This window comes from Aethalodelphis obliquidens, unplaced genomic scaffold (assembly GCF_003676395.1).
Source record: "Aethalodelphis obliquidens isolate GAN/ISIS:26980383/991018 unplaced genomic scaffold, ASM367639v1 scaffold21, whole genome shotgun sequence".
Taxonomy (NCBI): Eukaryota; Metazoa; Chordata; class Mammalia; order Artiodactyla; family Delphinidae; genus Aethalodelphis; species Aethalodelphis obliquidens.
Window position 1 is genome coordinate 20,170,575 of NW_020837965.1, and position 17,867 is coordinate 20,188,441.

Genomic DNA, 17,867 nt, shown 5'->3' on the forward strand with positions numbered 1-17,867 from the left:
CTCTCTCTCTCTCTCTCTCTCTCTCTCTCTCTCTCTCTCTCTCTCTCTCTGAAGGGCCGAGTACAGACATGGAGCTTCCTCTCCAATCCACTTCCAGCTTTGGGCCTGTCATGTGGGTCCACGGCTGCTGGCCTCCCTCCCCCGCTGCATCCACCATCCCATCCATCACGGGCACTGAGAAGCGCTAAGCCCCACTAAATCCCAGCCTGGGGAGACTCCCCGGTGTCACAGGCAGTTTCTTGTTCTCCGGAGGTGAGTCACAAGTTCGATAAAGAGCAGGTGGGAATTTCCCTCCTATGACCTAGAAGAGGCTTTAAATATCATCAATATGAGTGCATGTCAAACTGGTACCATCTGAATAAAAGCTGAACAATTATATCACGTCAGCTTCCTGGCTGTGACATTGTACCATACTGAGGTAAGACAGTACCACTGAGGGATACTGAGTAAAGAGTACGAGGGAGGTATGAATCTAATAACAAGTTTTAAAAAGAAAATATCATCAAGCTCAGCCCCTCCATTTCACAGACAAGGACACCAAGGCCCGGAGATGGGTGGAGAATTACCCAAGGTTACCCAGTGAGCTGGACTCCTGGGGCAGGGCTCTGTCCAGACCAGGGATGCCCAACGAGGCTGGGAGTTCAGAGAAGAGACCTGAGTGCCAGGGACGCCACCATTTGAGTTGCCTTGATGGTGGCAGAGCTCCCTGTGTCTGGGGTTGGATTTAAGGCAATGAGCAAGAGGCCAGGCTTACTTTCCAGGAGTTTCGGGAGACAGAAAAGTATCAGAAGGCCATGCCAGTCAATGGAGGCTCTGAGCAGGGGAGTGTCATATTCAGGCCTGCGTTTCAGAGAGATCACTTCACTAGAACATGGATGATAGCCTGAAGAGCGTATCGGTCATCTATCGCTGCATAAAAAACACGCCCAAACTTAATGATTTAAAACAAGCACCTTAGCTCACAGTTCCGTAGTTGACCACTTGGGCTGGGTTCAGCTGGGCGGTTCTTCCGCTGGTCTTGGCTGGCTTCACCCACCCACCTGTGATAGGCAGCCAGTCAGTTAGTGGCTCTGCTTCTGGGGGTCGAGCGGGGGGTGCAGTAGGCACAGAGCTGACCTTGGATAGAGTTAAAAACCACAGTGGGATAGGCGTAATGATGATGGGCTGGGGAGCACCCCAACCGTGACCTTCCCAAACTCAGATGGAATCAGAGCAGCTAATTCATTCAGTGCTTTGACTACACATACTGAGTGTTCAATCCAGGGCGGGTATTGTGCGAGGCATAGGGGTGCAGAGTAAATAAGACTTTTCGTCCCTTCAGAGAGTTCACAGGACGTGGAAGAGATCAGCCAGTGCAGCCTGTTCAATTTATTGACGGAAAAACTGAGGCCCAGAATGCTTTGCCCGTCCCAAGGTGACACCATCCATGTGGGGTCTGGGATCAGGGCCAGCTCTTCTCCTGCCATGTCTAGTCCTCCAGCCCTGTCAAGTGGCTCTCTGGAAAACACTCCCTGAGATAACCTTGTCTTTCCAATGGAAGTGCCTTTGACCAGTGTTGATGGAGGCAGTGGGAGGGGCAGGAAACCCTTCGTCACTCTTCTGCGCGAGACATGACTGCTGCTCTCCAACAATTCTAGTTCCCTGTCCTTCTGGGAAGTGGGAGGACTGAACTTCCTCACCCTGTTGAAGCTAAGAGTTGCCTTCGCACTTCTTTGGTCAATGTGAGGGCACCCGTGTGTCACTTCTAGGCAGGAGCATTTAAGAGCAGAATTCTTTGTGACCTCCTTTCCTCTGCCATAGTGAACCCTGGGGACTTGTGTCAAGACCGTGGTGTCATTAAGATGTACAGCCCATCAGCCTGGACCCCTGAAGGACTAGAAGAGCAGGGCCCCTGTGTTAAACATGCAGCATGAGTGAGAAATCAACCTTTGTTGCTCTTAAGCTACAGAGTTGGGGGATGTTTTTTACTGCAGCAGAACCTAGCTCATCCTCACTGATTCAGCAGGTTTCAATGAAGAGGGAGTGCTCCCTAAACTCTGGGCCTCTTGCCCACCCCTTACTCCTCTCCAAGGAAGAAAAGTGATTTATCTGATTGATCAGTTTCATAAAAAAAGAACTGAGCCTACAGAGTGCAATTCCCTCCTCCGTACTCACTCTTTGGGAAGTGCTGTCTGCAGACCCCGGGCTTCTCTCAGCCATGAGGTTCTTCCTCAGAGGCGGGAAACTGTCAGCACTGTCTGGGCCTGTGTGGGTAAGTCAGCCTGATTCTGGGATTCAGGACTAAGAAGCCCATTGTTGTCACATGCCTGAGTGACACTGTCCAAGTGAGTTCTTCTCAGTAACAAAGATAACGGGCTTCCCTGGTGGCGCAGTCGTTGAGAGTCCGCCTGCAGATGCAGGGGACACGGGTTCGTGCCCCGGTCCGGGAAGATCCCACATGCCGTGGAGTGGCTGGGCCCGTGAGCCACGGACGCCGAGCCTGCGCATCTGGAGCCCATGCTCCACAGCGGGAGAGGCTGCAACAGTGAGAGGCCCGCGTACCGCAAAAAAAAAAAAAGATAACGTGGTGGTCCCATCTGCTGAGCCCTGTTGCCTCCTTTAGTTCAGAACTGAGGCAGGAAGACAGGAGTGTCCTCAAACCCCAGCTCCTACTACCTTGCCCATCCCTTACTCCACGGGACTCAAGTTCCAAACATCTTGCATAAAAACATGAAAGCCTGTTGGTGAAATGCAAATCTGATTCTTGAGTTTTCACAAAATACCTTAGCAAGGTTGATGCAGGGTTCTTGGCCCTGAGGACATTTGGGCCCAGATAGCTCTCTGTTGTGCGGGCTGGCCTGGGCGTTGTAGGAAGTTTAGCAGCATCTCAGGACTCTACCCACTAGACGCCAGGAGCATCCTCCCTCCCCCAGTGTGACGACCAAAATGTCTCCAGATACGGCCAAATGTCCTCTGGGAGCAAATCATCCCCCATGCCCAGCTGAGAACCACATTTTGGCTGATCTGATCCAGTTACTCAACAAAGACTTCTAGGAAAGGCTAGTGATCTGGGGGGACTTCCTGGAGGTGGTAGAATTTCAGCCCTTGAAGGACTGAACTTAACAAAGGGAAGGGGAGAAGCCATGGCACTAGGAAAGTGTGAGCAAAGGGAGGCTTGGAGGCCGGCACGCTTGGAGATGGGGCGGTGGGGAGTGGGGACTCTGCACAAACAACAGTTGGAATGATTAAATAGCCAAACACAGAGAATCACTCAGCATTGTACATGCAATAAATGTTTGCTAATATCAGCAGAAGCTCTCCTCCAGTCCAAACAGTGACATCGTTTATAGCAACTGGCCATCATTGATTCTGGCATCATTCCCAGTGTTTAACAATAAATACCCCTCACCTTCGCCCTGTGGCTTCTTCCAATGTTATTTTCCCCACATCATACTATAGCCAACCTTGTGATGGGGGTGGAGGGGCGGGTAAGACTGGGAAAGAGGGAGCAAAGGGAAGAATGTGATTCAGTCATAATGAGCAAAACATCACATTTTAAGGAAAGACAGGGTCCAGCAGACCTGGCTGAGAGGGAGGCCACTGAGATGAGCATGGAGGTGCATGGGTCATCCTGTCTTTATTTAAAATGTCACTCTTTTGTTCATCATGGGTGTTTGGCATTCATTTTGAGTTTTGAAAAGCATTGCATTGAATTATTATCTTGATTACTGCTGTGCTCCTGTACTCACCCCGCCTTCCTTAAACTTTGCGCCCAAGGCGAGGGCCTCAGCTGCCACACCCTAGCCCCAGCCTTGAGTGGCAGGATTCAGGGCTGGGGCTGCATTCCCAGTAGAGGAATGAATTAGCAGAGAAGCTTAAATAGGCTTCTGTTTCAGACTCACCTTTACATACCGCCTGCTGGGAAAACACAACAAAAATCTTTATCTGGTGCTTCCATGGTGGTGCAGTGGTTGAGAGTCCGCCTGCCGATGCAGGGGACGCGGGTTCGTGCCCCTGTCCGGGAAGATCCCACATGCCACGGAGCGGCTGGGCCCATGAGCCATGGCCGCTGAGCCTGCGCGTCCGGAGCCTGTGCTCCGCAAGGGGAGAGGCCACAACAGTGAGAGGCCCGCGTACCGCAAAAAAAAAAAAAAAAAATCTTTATCTGAATATAAAGCACATTTCTGTTGTCTCAGGTCTCAAATATTCCCTTATCAACCTGTTGTGAAAATTGCACCAGGGCAACTTTCACAAGCCTCGGGGATTGAGAGAGGGGCTGGCTGTGCTTTACCGCTCAAACCAGTATTTACAGGGAGAAACTAATTGTGAAATCAAATGACATTTTCATTTTAAATTTAAGCTATTTCCTCGACCAAGAGGACGCTGCCACAGACTAGCCTTGCGAAAGGGTAGGGATAGGATTTTTCCAAAACCTTCCCACCGTGTGCGGGGTCAGAATTTGCGCAGGCTCAGATGGGCTGCAGAGGCTTTGTAGGGGGCAAATGCTGGAAACCAAAGTTCCACTCAGGAGGGGAGCGGGCGCCTCCTGCTGGCCTCGAAGGAAGAGTGCTCTTTCCCCAGAAATGTTTCTGCACAAATTTTCAAAGCAGGTCCTTGAATGGGTTACAACAGATAGGTTACAAAGCTCAACAAAACATGGAAACGTGGAAAGGCAACAATTGCTCTTGAGCCCTGTTGGTGGGTACGTCAGTAGGTACAACTTCTATAAGAGGGCAACTGGCAAGAGCCTCTCCAATTTTAAATGGGTGTCACATATCATTGATTCAGTGTTTCCCCTTGTAGTGATCCATCCAACAGATAAACTGAGACAGGCTGATCTTGGGTGGCCTCGGCCAGCAGCGGCTTGAAGCAGGGTTTCAGTTCCCAGCCAGTGCTTGAGGACGGGTCGCGGCAGTGAGAGCACCGAATCCTAGCCACTAGACCAGTGGTCAGCGACAAGGCCCTGGCCCTACGGCTTTGCAGAAAAAGAATTCCCACAAAGAAGGAAAGTAGTGAAACAAGTAAATTATTTATTAGGAAAAAAAATGTACAGTACATGTGGATAGACACACAGGCAGGCTCAAAGAGAGAGTCGTGCCCTTGTGGCAGTTTGAATCACTTTTATGGGGCATTTCTTCTGGGTTTCCTTTTGCCAATCATTTTGATTTGCTTAGTTCAAAAAGTCCGTATTTGGTGTATCTCAGTATCTTCCCACGTGTGCGTGTGCATCTCTTAGCCAAGATGGATTCTACTGAAGAGGACTATGGGTAGATTCAGCCACTTAGCATCACTTCCCTTTTGACCTCCAACGAGCCTTTCTGTTCATGTGTAGTTGGGGAGGTCTCCTGACTTTGAGAATGAGGAATATGTGGTCGCTTAACTTCTGTCTGGGCAGGGCCCAGCCTCCTCTCTCAATTGTCCTGTTATTCTTGTCTCGGAGTATAGGTCCACAGGACCAAACTCAAACTGTTCGCCCCGGGGGCCCATCTATCTCCTGCCTCAAGGCTGGAACCTGGGACTCTTTGCTGCAGTGCTGCAATGCTTGCACCTGGACAAACATCTCCTCGAGATACAAAATACAAAGAATCTATAAGAGACTAAAAAATAACTGCAGATATGCACAGTTGGGGCAAATTCTGGACAAAAGATACAAAAAGACCAAAAAACCCAACTGCCACTTCTGAAGAACTGGGAGCAAAAGCAGGGTACTGCCCCCTGCACTCAACACCACCAAAGGGGTGGGCAACCCACCTAAGCCACCCTCTAGCCTGACCCTTGGACACAACCCTACCCTCACCCCATATAAGGAATGAGCTTGCCTCCGCTCAGGGAGCAAACAAGGGAACCTGTTACTAGTTCTCAGTCCCTCCTGTGACCACATGGGCCCCAATAAACCTTGCCGGAATTTCTTGTCTGGCCTCTTGTCAATTTCTCTTGATTGGAGAAGGCCAAGAACCCTGATTGGTATCAAAACTACTGAGAAACTGAGGTGGAGCCAAGTTCAGTGATTTGCTCAAGGTCAATCCTTGGGGTAGCGAGTTGGCTGAAACCCCAGCTCAGCAAATAAGACATAAAGACTAAGAAGATAGCTTTCAAAATGAAATCTGGTATGAAGGATTAAGGAGGGTTTTGAAGAAAAGAATATTTTAAAGAAAATGGGGGTGGGGTGGGGGAAGTAAGTAAAGCTTAAGTTTAAACTGAAATGGAGAAGAAAGGGAGGTATTTAATTGGCCTTAGAAGCGCTTGTTGTAAATGGAAAGAAGATTTCTAACTATAGAGCTATGACATTGATACTGATTTTTAAATAGCATATTTGGGGGGGGCGGTATTGCGCTTAACTTTTACTAAATGTTAAGTGTTTTTTGAGTTGTAGCCTTGAGGTCCATCACTCTAAAAATAAATGGGCCACATCTGGGATGACAAATGCTCACATTAGGTTTTGGAAGCAATGGTAGTACTTGGCAACGAGCAGTCGTGTTTTCCTTTATACCTCAGTGAAATCTAAATTTAAAAGAATGTTTTACCCTCTTCTGACAGCCTTAGAAATTCTTACTGTAAGGTTGTGCTAATACTCATTTTTCTCAGCAAACCCAAAACCCAAAAGACTTTGCCTCCAGCACCCTCCTTGACTTTTATTTCCAGATGCTACCCAAGATGTCCCCTTCAACTCAAATTTCCCTGTAACCAGTCAATCCTGAACATCAGGCTGAAAAGGGAAGCGGCTCCCCCAGCTTTCCCAAGCCTGCCCCGGATCTGTGTTTAACGCCAGGGAAGCAGATGTCTGGATGGCAGTGAAAGAGGAGACCAGGTGGTGTCTTCAAAACCAGGAATTCCAATTCTAAAACTGCTCTGAGCAGCTTCTGCTCCTTTCCTCGGCTTCGTAAAACGCCATTCAATTTCCCAGAAGCAAAACAAATTGATTTCCATTTATAAGGAACAAATGGCTGGAATGATTAGCTGTGTCTAAGCTGTTTTATATTAGAGTCTGATGTATTCCCACTGGGTTCTGAGTTCCCCCAAATCGAGGACCACATCTTTCATCTCTGGCCCAGGGCATTGCTCATAGCAGGCATTCGAGAAACAGTAACAGTATCTAACACTTAGATGGTACTTACTCTGTGTCAGACACTGTTCTGATTAACTCGCATAATCCTCATAACAACACTATTATTAGCTCCATTTTACAGAGGAGGAAACTGAAGCACAGAAAGGTTAAGCAACTTCCCCAAGGCCACACAGCTAACAAGTAATGCAGCCTGGGTTCACACCCGGGCAGTCTGACTCAAAAATATATATTCTTAGCCACTATACCAGCAGTTCCCCAACTTGTCTGCAATTAGTCACCTAGGGAGCTTCAAAAGTACACCTTCAAAAAGTACATTTAATACATTATATTGTGATTTAATTGGTCTCGGGTGTGGTATGGGGTTTGGAATTTTTAAAAGCTCCTCAGCTGATTCCCATACACGGACTCATTTTGAGAACCACTACATTATACTATCCTGCCTCATTACTCAGCAATGTTTGCTGAATTGAATGTGTTTGCTACAGCAGGAACTGCTTTCAGGAATGTAAACAAACAAGGAGGAAAAAATAATATCCAAACTTTGGTTGTATCACATTACCCTGGAGTGTAACTGATTGTAATTCCAACAGAGTCCGTGCTAAGAGCATGGGTCTGGAGTCAAGACATTCTCGGATTAACATCTCTGCACGTAGCAGTGTGAGCGGAAAATGTTGCCTGCCATATTACTAAACAAAGGATGTTGCAGCCACCGAGCCACTACAGCTGCCCTGATGGTGAGCCCGGAGGGAACTCAGAATGGAGACAAATGACCCCGCTGCCAGCCCTCAGCCATGGCATCTGCCCCCGGTGGTGTACCCTGAGGGGAATCAGGATGGGAAAGCAGGGGATACTGGTCCCAGATAGCTGAGGTGCGCATCAAAGGAATGGTTTCAAGGAGCCCAGACTCTTGCATCTTCCCATACACAGAAAAGTGCTGAAGTCCTTAACTTGAGATACCTGATTTTCTTTAATTAACAGTAATCTTTTGAAGTCCAACTACCTGGTCTTCATTGCAAAAACTCCTCTGTATCCTGGCTCCTCCCTTACCTCTTCAGAGCAGTCCCTCAGAGCTAACTGAGAGGCTGTCTTCTGGGCTTGAAGTCCTCAGAAAGACTGCCAAATAAAACATAATTCTCTACTTTGAGGTTGTGCATTATTTTTTCCCGTGGATAAGAGTCTGGCTACGTGCCCACCAACCTCCATTTCCTTCCTGCCTAGGTGCACAGCAAGACTACATTAGCCAGCTTCCCTTGAAGCCAAGTGTGATCATGTGACAGGATTCTGACCAATAGAATGTGGGCAAAAGTCTCCAGCACTAGGCTGTCCTCTTTCCTGTGAGGCAGATTCTGAATGGGGAGGCAGAGCCACAAGATGGAAGGGGCCTGGGCTATTCCAGCACCACTTAGGGGAGAGCTGCCAGATATTCAGGAGCACTGACTGGACTTGATGTAAATGAGAAATAATTTTTTTGTTAAGCTATTGGGATTCGGGGGTTTATCTGTCATCAGTGACTAGTGTTCCTTAACTAGTACATTGTGTGGCTTTGGGGAGGTCACTTATCCTAAGCCTCAGTGTTGTCATCTGCAGAATGAAGACCGAGTGCTGGACAGCTTTCATTTGCCCCTCCAGATCCACTCTCCACCCCCTCTCCCCTGCTCTCTGCCGGGGAGGCTGAGCCTGAGATACTGCAGTAAGTTAGGCTCAACCTATGGGAGGCTCCAGCAGGAGGTGGGAAAGCAGGAGCCCGAGGGTGGGATTTAGTGGTCTGGGCCCCTCTGGCTACTTGGCTCCACCTAAGGCCACAGCTGTATCAGGCAGCCCTCCCCTTCAGCTACGGGTTCTGTGAATCACTCTATCTCTTTGTCCCCTCAGGCCTGTGGTGAGGCTTAGCACTGCTTCAGTCTCCTGATAGATGGGATGGGAAAGGGGGAGCGGCCTCGTGTTCCTGTGTCCAAGGTCAGCGGGAAAAAGTCAGACACCACCACTGACTCACAGAGCTGAGGCCGAGCCAGCTCCCGAGGTGCCAGTGGATCTCCCTTGCCCCTGCCCACCTATCCTAAATCAAGTCCCTTCCTTACACCTCCTTCAGTCGCCCCAGTGGCCGGCCATCTGCTTCCTGCCAGGACCCTGGCTGGTACGGAATGTGAATGCCATGCTGTTGAGGTTTGAACAAAGTAGTAATCACACAGGAAATACTTAACAAATGTTGAATTTAAAATGAGAGAAATGCCACAAGGTTTGTTGAGAGGAGTGTGTGCTATAATGAATAATGAGGTAATAAAGAGGTAAGGGTGGCTGGGCCTGAGAAGGGTAATCTTTAAGCTGAGATAAGGAGGAACCAGGCAGAATATTCCAGAAAGGAATGTGGGGAGGCTCTTACGCGCTGTGCTCGCTCCACGCCGCACATGATTTTCACCAGGGGAGCTTTTGGCCCAGTGGTTTGCACCAGTGGGCTCTTGCCACCCAGGGGACCTTTGCCACCCAGGGGACACTTGGCCATGTCTGAAGACATTTTTGGTTTACACAAGTGGGGACGGGGTGCTACTTGCACATACTGGGTAAGGCCAAGGACGCTGCTAAACATCCTACAGTGCACAGGACAGCCCCACAGCAAAAGCTTATCCAGCCCCAAGGGTAAGATTTCTAAAGTGGAGAGAATCTAACTTAGCCCTGCTCCCAGACTTAACGACTGTGGCTGGAGCCCAGCCTGGAGAGGGGAGAGGGGTGGAGATGCAAGATAAGCAAGTTTGGCTGACTAAAGTATTCTGAGAGCCTATAATCTCCATTTTCTAGCAAAATTCCTTCCTTGGTTTCCTAATTAGTGAAGAGTTGTCACTAATTTAGACAACGGTACAAGTTCCTCTTAAAATAAAATCCTAGAATGAGCATGGGCTTCGGGAATCAAACCATGGGACCTTAAGAAACTTCCTTGACCTCTCTGAACCTCAGTCTCCTCCTCTGGAAAAGAGGGATTATTACAAGCACCCCTCAGAGGGGCTATTGGGGTTATATAAAGAACCTGGCTCACAGCAAGCACCTCACAAAGGTTCCCTTCCCTCTATCACAAGAGTCATGTGTGAAGTGTGTTGTGACTCACGATTTTTCCATGATTGCTCACAGTGGATGGTCATATAATGACATCTGTCACATCAAAACTTATTTTACAGTACTGTCTTTAAGAATAAATATTTCTTTTAAATATTCCTTTTATAAATAATAATATTCCTCCAAAAAGAACAGGTTTTTCAAGTATTTATCTAGGTCCCTAAGACCAAAACTATAAGATGTGTTTGCTGCAAGTCTACATTGTGGAGATAAGATAACTAATGCAGTGATTAATATCCCAAAAGGGGAAGGAGTGGCAAATTCTAACATTATATGCCCTATGTATCTCAGAAGGCAGCAGCAGGTAGCTACAAGAGTTGCTATTAGAAGTACTTATCAGCACAGGATCATAGGAACAGCATTCACAGCAACAGGATCTGACACAGACCTACCCTCTGCCTCAAGAAGTATTTTATACAGGCTTTTTATACAGGGAACATTTCTTGGTGAAAGACAATAGTGTTTAGAGCAAACTCCAAAGAGTAAATATTTTAATTTTCTTCAAGAATATTCTTAAATTCATAATAGTCACACTAACAAGTTAACATTTCCACAAAAATACTCATATAGCATCAGTATTCTTAAAGTATTCATATCCATAATTACCTCAATTAGGAAACTTAGCAACGACAGTCAACATATACAACATATGCTTTTTACTTCTGGTGAGATCAATTCAATGTCTAAAATAAATCAGGATGGATTAACATAAGAGCTGAATTGGCATCCCTACCAAATTTCGCAATGAAAAAGCAAACAGTCCTGTGTGACCGGCAAGTTACACAAACAATGTAAGACAAATCCAACTAGAAATTGGAAGCTGCCATTTCATATACACAAAGTACATGTGAAACAGCAAAGTAAACATGTTTCTTAAAGGAGGGGCTGCTATTTCAACACCCCCAGAGCATTAGAGATGTCACTGAGTCAGCCAACATCACATCTACAATCTCTTGAAATACATCAGATAGCCATCTGGTGCTTTTTATGAAGCAATATGCTTGAAACCCAAGGGGCCAACACTGGTTACAGGAAGCAAAAATGTCTAACACCTCTGTTTTTAAAAATTGCTGACATTTCAAAATATGAATTGTTGAACTCAAGTTTCGCATCCCCAAAGAAGCCGATCATGGTGTGTTAGAATGCCTTCTCTCTCTCTGATTTGCAGACGCTACAATGAAAGGAAAATACTTCTGATTAAAACTAGCTGACTTGCCACTGTGCATGTAAAGTCTACTACAGGGAGCAATGCCTAGCATGATCCTGCAACTTCTGAGATAAAACTAAATTGGCATTAAAGCACTCGGTTATTCTCAATGAAAAGACTGACTATACCTTCCGGGACACAGAAATAAGATTTCTTGGTAATGGAAAAAAAATTTTCTTTCCTTCATTATCTATATACTACCCAAATAACCTTCCTTTTTAACCTAAGACTCACAAATTTATATTGATATTTGAGTTATTCAATTTAGTACCAATGGGTATGTCCAGTTGATGCATTTGCAGATGCAAAGTATCGCTTTGCATCTGCACAGGCCCTTCCTTTCACGACGCTTAAAGAACTTTATAGACATTTTCTCTCGTGTCTTAAGTAGGTCAAGAGGATATGAAGGGAAACAGGGAACAGACTGCTCACCACGGGCCACTAGCCCTGCCACACTGCCACAAGCTGAGAGTTCATTTGCACCCCACTCAGGTGTGAGAAAACTGAGGCGGGGCAAAGGTAAATGATTGCTCTTAAGCTGAGTCATGCAGCTTTTTACATATACAAGACCTAAATTCATGGTAAGATTATTAATTGTTAATCCTAAAACTACTTAGTGCAAGTGTGGATTCCTCGTTTAAAACTGCTTAACTTGCCTCTGCCCTCGTCTCCCGTCTCTGGTGAGAGCACACACGGTGCACAGAACCTGAATCAACAATACCCGAGGGTGGCGAGTGGCCCCCGAGGAGCAGACGTAGTTGTTTGGACTGTTTGGGAACTGAACAAAGGCACCAAACCTACAAAACACAGTTTTTAAAGGAGAGGGAAGTGACGGATAGCATGTCGCAGGAAATCCTGGTTTTTAGTCTTTTTCTCATTTTAGGCACATTGCTATTTGGGAAGTTTTTTGGGTTTTTTTTCTTAAAGGGAGTTCTGCATTATAAAAATATTGATGTTAAATATATGTGCTTAAGTGGGAATCCAAATTGGACCCAAGCTTTACTAAAATGAAAGTCTTCGCTATGATGTCTAGAAAAAAACGTTGCATCCTATCTGTCCTGAAAGGCAAATACTGAGCGGACATTCTGTCTGTAAATAACAGCAATCTGTGGACAGACAGGAAGGGAAACTGGGGGATCCTAATCAAGAGGAGATGTCACCATGGCCTCTGCTGCCTGTATAACGTAAAGCGGTCTTAACATGTTCCTGCAACACTGTGAGGTTCTGAAACTCACAAACGTATCCTGATCAAGCTCGCTGACCTGGACCCCTCGGGGAGAAACGTAACGTGGACTCAATGCAGCAGTACGTGGACATGCTCAGTTTGCTCCATTCAGAAGTCAGCCTTGAAGGCACCATGGCCGTTCAGAGACACGTTACTCTAAGAGATCAGAGATCTGAAGGAGCCGTGGCTACTGTGGGTGTGATGTGGCCAGTGCTCTCGTTCGACACCACCACCCATCCCAGGTGCCAGAGGCCTGGGGCACTCAACGGAGTGCCACATCCCACGTCATCATTCACATGCATACACACACACGCTCTACTCATCCGAAAATCTCTGTTGGGCTTTGTTGTAAGAAACCCCTTCATTTACAGAGAGGGACCCAGAGGCACAAAGAAACTCAATGTCTTGGCAAAAGCATCCACTTGGTAAGTCACAGATCTGGCAACACGAGGATCCTGCCAACACTCTCTACTGTGTCATGGTGACGTAAAAGTTCGAAAAGACACTATAGAAAAAATTAAGAACATTTAACAAGGCCTAAGTATTCAAATATAGAAAGGACCTCTATGTAAACATCTCAAGTAAAGAGCATCTTGGTTAAACTGACAATGACTAGACCCTGACACTGAATCTTTCTGAGACACAAGGTTTCTGTTCCCAAACATGGATTCTATTAAAAGCAGGTGCAGGAGGGCAGAACAGAGAGCCATGGAAATTACACTATAAAGACATATGTTTAAATGGGACTTATAAACCCAATTTGTCAAAAAAAAACAGATCCATTTGCAACTCAGAGTACAAAGAAGAGGATGATTATTTCTCCCTATACTAATTATTTAAGTTCAATTAGATGTAGTATGGAAAATATATTTAATAAAGAGATTTTATATTTTTAAATTTGAGCAAGTGTTTTCCAGTTTGATTAATCATCACAGATATCACACACAGCATGTTCCCTTATAAGGGAAAATACTGGTGTCAATGCGAGGGTGCCTGGAAAGCACCCCGGAAGCAGGCTGAAGCTTCATATAATAAACAGCCATGGCTAGCGTTCAGGACCATGTTCTGGGTGGACTCCATCTAACTAGGGCCGAGTAATAAGCGGTCCTGTGATGCTTAAACAGGTGGTTTTCTGAGCACTATCCTTTTAAGTTTTTCAGCAGTAAACAGAAAACAAAATTAAATCAAATGCTATTTAACATCATTTTATAAATTTTAAATGTTCAGATTTTTGGTTTACATTTGCTTTCTTGTTTAGAAAGTTTAGAGAATGAAATTGATACAACGTCATTTTCCAAACCCCAGAGTGAAAGCAGTTGTGAAATCCAAATTCACCTCAATGACATCCCCCCACTCCAGAAAATGAGGATGTACATCGTGCGACTTTAAACAGTGGATGAATACAAAGTCCTATATTTTCTTTCTGCTAGATTAATCTCAAGTTAGAGGCTGAGTTCTTGAGAACAATTTCCCTCTCACTCCTAGGTAATGATTTACTTGATATTAACCAAAATCAATTTTGAGAAAGTGTTCCCAAGGGTCTTGGAATAAGTTCTAGTATTGCATCTATGAATATGCTCTAAGAGAAGCAAAATATTCATGGAAGCATAAAGCAATTTTACCTTTAAATAAAAATATTTTATTCATTCCTGACAGATTATCAAAATGTACATTGTTAACCAAGTAAAAATGGTACTTCGAAATAGCTGACTAGGGCATATTTGGAGGATTTTTGGTTAATTTCAAAAGAGTAAAAACCACTTTCAATCTCCCTTTCCACACATTCCTAATAACCTTGCACTACACCTGCTTAAAATTGAATATATAAACAATTAGATGGGCCCCAGTTCATTATAGAATGCACATTTTCATTTACACTCAGAATGAATGAAAGTTATTACATTTGAGTTACCTTCCTTTGCCAAAAACCTTCAGACTTACCCCTCTTTATATTTTGTGTAACTCTATAAATTACACGTAGAATATAGCACATAACTTGTATTAATCTAAACACACACACACACACAGACACACACACACACAATAAAGTGCAACACAACAGAACAAGTCTGCGACATTCACGTTCTCAAACTCCCACAGAAGGCTCCTCTGAGCAAATGGAAACGACATTGTTCGCGAGTGCGGGAACACTAAATCCAACAGACTGGGTTATTTTCTCCTCGCGGGTATTTATGTTGAAAATCCTATTTGTTTTACTTTCCCTGTGGCTTCTGTCTCTCATTTTCAATGAAAGTTTCGAAGCTGTGATTCTCTTCAAACCTGGAGAAAAATCAACTCCTTAGAGCAACGTAAATAGTGCTTTCAAAGTGCTCCAATGTTTCTGAGCACTCTGTACTGTAAAAGGAGGTTTCCAATGACAGCTGTCTGTAACACGGAAAAGTACAGTCATTTTAATAAAAGCAAACATTCCACTAACTGGGCAGCAAATGCTTCATGGACTTTTGACACCAGCCACCAAACGTTTCTATCCTACAGGCAAGTACCAAACTAGCCCTAAAATGTCAAAAGGTTTTGGTTGCATGTTGTTTTGATACTAAATTATTTCACTAAGAAATGGTTTTGTTCCTGAGATGAGCACAATAAAATTAAGCGAGTTCCCCCTGAAGCTGCCAGTGGGATACTCTGTTCCTTATTTCCACCCTCATTATCTTCATGAAGAACCACGTCTGAAACGTCAGTCTTCTCCGTGGCGCCATTTCTGTGACTCGTCTTGCCGAACGTCTGGTCTGATTTGGTTTCTCATGCCACCTAAGACGCTGGATGTTGCTTCTGTGGCAACGATCAGAGGTTTCACCACGGCTGGAGGGATCTGGCGCAGGACCTCGCCCACGGCGCCAGTCACCCCTCTGCTCTCGTGCTCCCGGGCTGCGGTTTCGTAAATGGTCTGAGCCGTGTCTGCAATTCCCTGAAAGGGGGGAGGGGAGAGAAGGGGAGCAAATCACTGGTCAGAAAACTCTCTAAATTCTCTCATAATACACACTTTAGTTGAGTTAATCAACAGCAGGTTTGTAACTAGACAAAAAAACAAAACAAAACAGAACCTGTACTTTTGAGATAAGCCAGGATAATTATTTTTATGACAATTCTAATTATAAGGGAAAGTAAGATGCAATTATTATGATTTAGCATTTTATTGTGACAGTTGTGTACACTACAATTGTAAACTACAATTTCACGTGGGGAAGCTTACAGAAATAGTCGATAATCCAAGAGCAGCTTTTCTGGCACCAGTAATCACTCTAGTTAAATCAAACTTAGCAGACAAAGCTTCTTGAATAAATATAATCACTAAATGAATATGGTGATAGCACCTGTGATTCAACTGTAACAAAAAACCTAATTTGACTAAGCTCCAGAAAATAATTTAATTTGTTTTAAATTACTGGCTATGTACTAGAAGAGATAACTGTGGAACATTCAATTAAGATAAAAGGCTAAATAGAACATTTTACTGGATTAAACAGAGAAAATTCTGAGAACATAAAGCAGGACCATGTTTAATAATTAGAAACAAAGCTTCTGTAGCATTTTTCATCTTTCTTCTAACTGTGTAACATTAAAATAATCATGACTGCTGAGCTTTAGAGCTGAATACGTAAATGAGTAGGTCAAGCCAGAGTGGTAAAACGTCATACATGACTTTCAAATCTCTACCATTTGTCTAACTCAAAATCCCTTAGGGGCCACAAGGCACTATTCCACTGTGACCATTTCAGTGACAGGCACAACGAGAGGAACTTTGGGCTCTCCAGGGAAATCAAGGAGCTTTGCCCTAGTCCAAAGTCTAGCCCTCACTTTGACAACCTGATGCGAGTATCATTTTTACACAGCACAGCAGGCAAAAAACATGTAATACCGTGGCGGGGAGGGGGTTACAGAAGAGCTAAAAAAAAAATGTAAGTGCTATTGTTCAAACTATCTACAGAATAACAGCCAACAAGTAAAACCGTCACCACAGTGAAGATGCTTACAATTTACACATTTGCCCACATCCTCCTCCTGCCTGCTCCCAGGTCCCCTCCCTAACCCACAAACAGTCGCTGTTAGTGTGTCAGAACGTGGTGATCAGCACCACCAAGCAAATTCAAACCTCAGCTCCATCATTTAGCTGTGTGACCTGACACAAGTGCTTTAAGAGGGGAATGAAAATGCTGTAGTGATTGTTAGACTTAAATGAAATACTGCACCTAAAGAGCCCGGGACAACTCAGCAGGTACTAAGTGCTCACCGAACAGCTCCTACGACTATTACTTCCCTCACCACTGCTCCCCAACCACCACGAGACCTGATCATGCAGAGCAGGGCTCGGCAAACTGTCCCTGCAAAGGGCCAGGTGGTAAGTATTTGCGGGCTGCACAGTCTCTGTCATATACTCTTCTTCTTCCTTCTTGCTTTCTTCTTTTTACAAGCCTTTAAGACTGTAAAAATCATTCTTACTAGACGGTCCATATAAAAACAGGCATGGGCCAGATCTGACCTGAGACCTATCATTTGCCAACCCCTGATCTTGTGAAACACATGTGATGTTTCCTCTTGATCTCTGAGTTACCAACATATAATACAAAAAGAGACAGTATTTTTTTTATAAATTTATTTATTTTATTTATTTATTTTTGGCTGCGTTGGGTCTTTGTTGCTGTGCGCGGGTTTTTCTCTAGTTGCAGTGAGTGGGGGCTACTCTTCATTGTGGTGCATGGGCTTCTCACTGCGGTGGCTTCTCTTGTTGTGGAGCACAGGCTCTAGGTACGTAGGCTTCAGCAGTTGTGGCACGCGGGCTCAGTAGTTGTAGCTCGCGGGCTCAGTTGTTCCATGGCATGTGGGATCTTCCCGGACCAGGGCTTGAACCCGTGCCCCCTGCACTGGCAGGAAGGTTCTTAACCACTGCGCCACCAGGGAAGCCCAAGAGATAGTATTTATCACCACCTAGGAACGTCTATTTCAAAAGTTTTCTAATACAGAATTCAGACTCCGTCTAATCAAGCACACCTACCACATCAAATCATGCTCACCTTCCTTCCTCCCTTCTTCACACAGATGGTTTTAGAGAACTAAACATTAGACCCAAATACCTGGGTTCCGATCCAGGCTCCACTACCGTCTCGCCACGGTACAGTGGGGAAGCCATTCTTGCTGACCCCGTTTCCTCATCTCTAAGTCAGGAAAACCACCTATCTTTTAAGGGTTACTATCCTCTTGGCACAGAATAAGCACACAAATACTTTTATTTAAATGAGCATAGATTAAGTTAGGGAAGAATTTTGTGA

General features: G+C 45.1%; 1 protein-coding gene across 6 annotated transcripts in view; it reads right to left on the bottom strand.

The window, feature by feature from the left end:
- Positions 1–10,624: 10,624 nt before the first annotated feature.
- The window catches only part of ATG2B (autophagy related 2B), a 76,454-nt gene continuing 69,211 nt past the window's right edge, over positions 10,625–17,867 (bottom strand). For 4 of the 6 annotated variants that reach the window (XM_027120486.1, XM_027120485.1, XM_027120490.1 and 1 more), the window contains one exon: positions 10,625–15,508. In XM_027120486.1, coding sequence (XP_026976287.1) covers positions 15,278–15,508 — 231 coding nt within the window. In that variant the 3' untranslated portion in view covers positions 10,625–15,277. The remainder of the gene's footprint in view (positions 15,509–17,867) is intronic. The other 2 variants (XM_027120487.1, XM_027120493.1) reach the window with 2 other exon arrangements.